The sequence below is a fragment of the Fukomys damarensis genome, unplaced genomic scaffold (genome assembly GCF_012274545.1).
Source record: "Fukomys damarensis isolate Sample0158 unplaced genomic scaffold, DMR_v1.0_HiC HiC_scaffold_5, whole genome shotgun sequence".
Lineage (NCBI taxonomy): Eukaryota > Metazoa > Chordata > Mammalia > Rodentia > Bathyergidae > Fukomys > Fukomys damarensis.
The window spans coordinates 83,853,282-83,859,594 of NW_022900917.1; the positions used below are offsets into that span (position 1 = coordinate 83,853,282).

General features: G+C 49.6%; 1 protein-coding gene across 4 annotated transcripts in view; it reads right to left on the minus strand.

Annotated features, from left to right (window-relative positions):
• Positions 1 to 6,313, minus strand: part of Ly6k (lymphocyte antigen 6 family member K) — a 10,633-nt gene that overhangs the window by 1,444 nt on the left and 2,876 nt on the right. For 3 of the 4 annotated variants that reach the window (XM_010639229.1, XM_010639230.2, XM_010639232.1), the window contains exons 2-3: positions 1,410 to 1,521; positions 785 to 886 (exon numbers count right to left, since the gene is read on the minus strand). In XM_010639229.1, the coding sequence (XP_010637531.1) occupies positions 785 to 886; positions 1,410 to 1,521 (214 nt within the window). Of the gene's footprint in view, positions 1 to 784; positions 887 to 1,409; positions 1,522 to 3,119; positions 3,244 to 6,313 lie in introns of those variants that run through there. The other variant, XM_010639231.2, reaches the window with a different exon arrangement.

Genomic DNA, 6,313 nt, shown 5'->3' on the forward strand with positions numbered 1-6,313 from the left:
GGGAAGGAAGAGGGTTGTAGCTCAGTTGGAAGGTCATGTGTTCACTCCTCAGTACCGGGAAGAGAAAGAAAGAGAAAACCAGCATCCTTCAAGCCTATACCCTACAAAACTCTAGATGCTATTCATGGTAAGGTACCTGACGTCATTAGAGCTTTTTTTTTAATTTAAAAATGGATAAACTATCTCAAAAAATCAAAACCCAACCAAACTAAATAAAGAGACAAGACAAAAAAACCCCACATGTAAGTAAGCTGGCAGTCGGGAGGCAGAGGCATGACGATCACGAGTTCAAGGACATAGTGGGTTCATAGTGAGTTCAAGGACAGACTGATCTACATAATGAGACCTTGTCTCAGATAAATCTCATTTTTTTTTGATGGTACATCCTCAGCCCTTTTATTATTTTCTATTTTGAGACAGTCTTGCTAATTTACTATGTTGTCCAAGTGGGCTTGAGTTTGCAATCCTCTTGCTTCAGCCTCCCGGAATGTTGGGATCACAGGCATGCGCCATTGTTAATCCTTATTGTCATCTGATCCTCTCCCCAATACTCCATGTGGACTACCTGCTGGTGGGCACCATTCTGTGCTGCCTCTATGCTGTCCAAAGCTGGGCCTCCCTCTCCTGCCATACTCATGGTCTCTCAGAGCTTTGCTTTTCAAAAATCATTTAAAGGTCACTTTTCATTAGTTGTGCTCCAGTGAGGCAAACTAGACAGCTCTTAATTCCTGAAGGTATTTATTGCCCTGCTGCTGGGACCCTCCGCATGAACTGAGATACTTACTTGTGACAACGATTACACAATACTTTTCATGTACTGCACAATTCCCCCGGTTTGAACAGCCAAAGTTATTCTCACTTTCACAGATGTGACACATAAGAGCATCTGAAATGAGGAAATAAAAAGAAACAAAAAAAATGCCACAGACTTCACTTCTGTGGAATGAATCCCCCATGAACCTCGAAGTTGCTAGTTGTTGCCCAGCTCCTTGCCTCCCTACCTCCCAGCCCATCTGTGCCATTACATTCTATGTCCATTCTCTGGGGTTCTCTCACTCATGACCAAGTGTATTGCTCAGTCACCCAGTGCTCAGCACTAGTGTGTGCCACCCACATCCTCATGAACCTCCAATGCCTCCAGCTGCCCTGTGAAGAGCCCTTGGGGTGCCTTGCCCTATCCTTTAGGGGCCAGTCCTGGAACAGAGCTCCTGCACAGCCAGCTCAAAGAAGATGCTGGGAGCCCTTAGCCACTCTGTCCTCACAAGGCCAAAGGCCTAAGGTGCCAGGTCTGTGAGGGCTGCCTATGTGACTCAGCTCCTGGTTCTCAGCTCCCTAGCTCAGGCCGGGTCCCACTTTGTCTACCGGGGAAGGCCCTCTCAGGAATCGTACTGTTCAGGGAGCCTGCATACCTTGCCTTTTGGTCCGGTTATCTGTCTCCACATGCTGCAGGCCCAGGCTCAGGGCCACGAACAGGAACAAAGCCAGCAGGAGCCTCATGTCAGATGTGTTCACTCCACCAGCCTACGGAGGACAGTGCTCAGCCTGCACCCCTACACCCCTTCAACCCCACCGCGTTCAGCCAACAGCCCCCTCTCCTCCCTACCCTTCTTGCCTAACGTCCATCAGCTCAGATCTCTGCCCCTCCCCCCAAGGGAAACCTCAGCCCACCCGTTGGGTTTTCTGGCCCAGTGACCACTGCTCCGTGCCCTCCTCTCACTTGCTGTTCTGCAGGGTCTCTTCCAAGCTCCTTCTGGAACCTTCCCCCAGCTTGCAGTAGTGCTCCTGACAGCCCGGTAGGGGTCATCTGGTCTATCCTAGGAGCTGAGGGACCCTGGGTCTCACCCATGTCACATGTATTGCTCTCTATGGCCTATACCTCTCCAGGCCTGGAGTCCCTGAGCTCACAGAACCCTGTTGGTTTGGGGGCGCCATAGCCAGACATATTCACTCTCCTTTGCTTTTGTCCACCTGACGTGTTGAATGGGGTGTGTCAGGGTCTGGCAGTTTCCAGAGCAAGGCCTTCAGGTGCACAGGGAGTAGATGTTAGAGGAGACAATACCCGTAATATATCTGAGGACATCTCACTTGATACAGGAATATAACACCACCCTTATACACTAAGCTCTCCTAGAGGGCACAGAAGCTCATCCTAAACCATATTCTAAATTTCACCCAATGCTGCCCACTTTGCTCCCTTCCCTCCAAGGTGGGAGAGCCTGCACGTTCTCTTTCATCACTTATGCTATATTTGCACAGTACACTATGCCATGGCCTGACGAACCACATTTTATTTAAATAGCCTCCTTTAGTAAACACTTGTGATACTCAGTGGTTTTTCTAGTGTACCCAGCACTGCAATCATCCATGATGTCATTCCTTACCAATATAGATATACAGGAAGGGAAGCTTCCCAACAATCAGATAGAGAGTTAAAGGCCGAGAGTATCTGCAACTCTGATAGCAAGTGCTGCCTAGTGGCTGCACCTACTTAGTGGACAATCATGTCCTCCAGTCACTGAGAAGCAAATGCCTGTTCCCATGCCCTGGTCAGAAGAGTGGATATTCATTCAACTACTGGATCTTCACCCTCTGTTAAGTTCCGGTAGGAAGCTGCTCTAATTTTTAATTGTCATTCTTTAATAACAGGCAAGGAGTAGGCAAGTCATTATAGTTGTAGTTATCTTTTTGTAATGTCTCTATGTCTGCTGTCATTTCCCTGTAGATCTCTTTATGTGCCATGAGATTAGTCTTTGCAAGAGACACAAGTGCACGTTTTCTTTTCCCTTTAGCACAAGTTTCAGTATTTTTGGCAGGCAGAAGGGTTTGTCTTCAAGCATGTGTCTCAGTTCATTTGCTGTAACAAAACATCAGAGAACGGATCGTTTATAAAGAACAGAAATCGGTTTCTCACAGAGGTGAAGACCACGAAGTCCGAGACAAGGCACCAGCAGACTTTGTGGCTGATGAGGACCGCTCATCATAGATGGCACCACTGAGGTGTCTTCAGCTGGCAGGAGGGCTGGAAGGGCTGAACTCATGGCCTCAAGCCCTTTGGCAGGCTACTCATCCCACACCTGAGAGAGAAGCCTTCCTGGCCTGATCGCCTCTCAAGGGCTCACCTGTTAATGCCATCATCTTGGGGGTGAAGTTTCAACACAGGAATGTTGGAGGGCTACGTGCATTCAAGCTATAGCACCAGCAGGATGTGGATGACACTATGCTGACAGCCTATAAGAAGAAGGAGGCTTAGCTGTGCTTATTTTTATAACCCCTGAGCCTTAGGCAGACCCAGCTCCAATTCAGGATCCAGGTCAGAGTGTGGAATTCTCTGGAATTCCCTGTGTCAACCAGAATCATGCCTTAAACAGTGAGAAGTAAATGATTCTGTTTCGTTGATTCCTTGCTAAACCAAAAGCAGAACTCTGTGAGCTGAAGAGAGATTTGAGGACCCAACTCTCGCCATTGGACATACGCTGCTGCTGATATTCTGAATGTGCACAGGGCCCTGAGCCCAGAAAAGTATCCAAATGCAAAAGCCATGGCACCGGGTTTTCCCTCAGGCCTCTGACTCAGCAGTAGGGATTCAGTCAGCACATCACTATGACGTTCCACGGAGCCGAGAGCCTTGGCCAGAAGGGTTGTTGAGGGTTTCAGACTTTGCTGTCACTTCTCTGGGAAGCCAAGACAGCAGCAGCAGCAGCAGCAGCAGAAGCAGTAACAAACTCTCCCCACAGTCCAACATGTGCATGGGTTGAGCACTGGCATAAGTGTTCCAGCAGCCATTAAGGTGCCATGTCTTTTCCCAGTCCACCTTAAAAACACCCCTTTCAAGGGCTGGCAGTTTCTTGGGTCAGAGAGCCTGTGAACCAGGTTGTACCTACACGAGCTCTGCCTCACTTTTGCTTTCATTTGACACAAATTGCATTCACTTCTTCCCACCAGATAGATTGCAGCCCGGTCAGAGAGTCCTGGGACTAATTCATAAGGCAACTTAATCCAAGGTCCCTCCCACACCTTGAAGTTTTTATCTGAATCAACCATGTATTCTGGATCTCAAATACAATGTGTGAAACACTCTTGTGATTGTCCACTTAAGTAGCACCTGTCTTTACCAGCAACATGACACTACAAAGGCCAAGATGACCAGTGGGAGAAAAAGTGCAGAGTGGGCTAGATGCCAAACTTGAAGGCTGTGCTCAAGGTCATTAGGAATGAATTCCTAGTCTGGAATCAAGTCTTCCTTGGCCCTGGCATCACACAGACATCAACTGATGACAGGCAACAGGAGGGCCCAGAAGAACCTCCCCTAAGACTTCATATGCCCACTGTGGGTCCAGAAGTGTTCCCCAAGCCTTGGTGGTGGCCTGCATCTGAGGCATTGTCCTGAGAGACCCCACATGCACTGTTTCTGTTATAAATGCATCAGGTCCTGATGAGACAGAAAGGTAATGCCAGGGCCATAAAGTAGCAGTCTGAGAAACAACGGGTAAGCAGCTGCAATTCCGGGTATAAGAGGAGGAAGGTGAATCAAGCTATTCGAGAAGTGAGCAAGCCACTGTAGTTCTTGGCACAAGAGGGTAGGTGCTCTTGCAAACTGGATGAGGCTGGTGTGAGCAAAGACCTACATGGATTTGACGAAGGGGCCATAAACTTCAGTCTACCTTCATTAGAATGCATTTTCATAATAAATCTCCACTCAGAGGGGAGACATGACACATTTGCAAGCACACTGGGGGCACTGTGCAAACTCACACTGCACAACAAGTAAACATCCTGTACAGAGACCCCAGTGTCTTTTGAGAAAATGCCCAAGTAATTATGACATAACTTTGAGACATCATAAAAATGATATATCCATTGCGAGGAGCTCTCTATGAAGCAGCTGCCTTCTCTGTCTCTTCCTGCAGCTGCCTACAAGACAGTCAGCTTTATTTCTTTGTCTATAATAAACTTACCGAATAAAGCTTCTGCCTATTAATTCATGCTGTGGCCTTAGTGTAATTTCCACTATCACTGAAGCAATGACCCATGCTAGCTGGTGAAAATCACACTGCCTCTTCACCCCAGGGAGCCCCACTCCTGGAGAGAGGCTCCACCTCCCCTGTCAGCAGTGGGACCCTGCCTCCTTCTCCGTGGGGAGCCTCCTCTATACAGACTGCTAGAGGCTGTTTTGTTAAGAATCATCTGGTGGCCACCAGGGGGCTGGGTGGCTCCAGTCAGTTGGAGGCAGCACCTCTCCTGCAGTGCTCACAGAAGCAGCACAGGACACAGTATCTGAGCTGTGCAGCAGGAAGCCACACCCCAGGGATGGGGTAAAATCAGTCCCCCTCCCATCCACTGGACCCCAGGTGACAGGAGTGCAGCTGCCTGGAGGCCAGCTAGGATTCACAGAGCTTTCAGCAGAGGTTTTCCAGTCTAGGGAGGACAATAGGAAATCAGCAGCGGGTCACAGGATGACAGGCAGAGGCAGGCAGGGCAGGCTCACACCTGTAGGAATCCTTCCCACTTGAATTCCAGAGCCCCACTGCCCAGCATCCTGGTCACATCGCCTGACTCCTAACACTGGACTCTCTTCTTCCTGCCTATAACAGTAGCTCCCCGGCCAGCTAGGGTGCAGAACACAGGCACCACACTCACCTTTCTGCACACACATAGAAATACAAGGTATTCTGAACCCTCCTCCCCTGCAGACTCCCCTGCTCCCTCCAGACAAAGGGCAGATTCCTATCAACTGATTTCCAGTTGTGTTTTGGGGCTGACAGGAAACCCTGCAGAGCTGGATGAGGCAGAGCAGAAGCCAAGCTGGAAAGTGCACAGCAGGGCTACCACACAGGGCTTCCTGTGCTAATGGCCAGAGCTGAGAGGTGTAGGAATCCATAGCGGAGCAGTCCTAGGAGACCAAGCCACACCAAGCTGGTGGGATTTTCTCCCAAAGCATAGATCCTGCAAAACCTAGTGTCAGAGAGCAGAAGCAGCTGGAAATGAGGCCATCGGCATCCAGACACAGGCCAAGCTGTCTTGCGTGGATCTCATCTCCAAGTGGAGGAGCCCAGACAGGGAGGTTCCTGAGAGCTGCTGCCTGCTCCAGAGCGGTCTCTACAGCCACTCGTGACTATGATCCTGAACCCAAGCAGAAGAAGCACTTGCAAGGGACCGCGAGTCCCCTCGTAATGATCTCATCTCCAAAGCCCAGACAGGGAGGTTCCTGAGAGCTGCTGCCTGCTCCAGAGCGGTCTCTACAGCCACTCGTGACTATGATCCTGAACCCAAGCAGAAGAAGCACTTGCAAGGGACCGCGAGTCCCCTGTCCCCT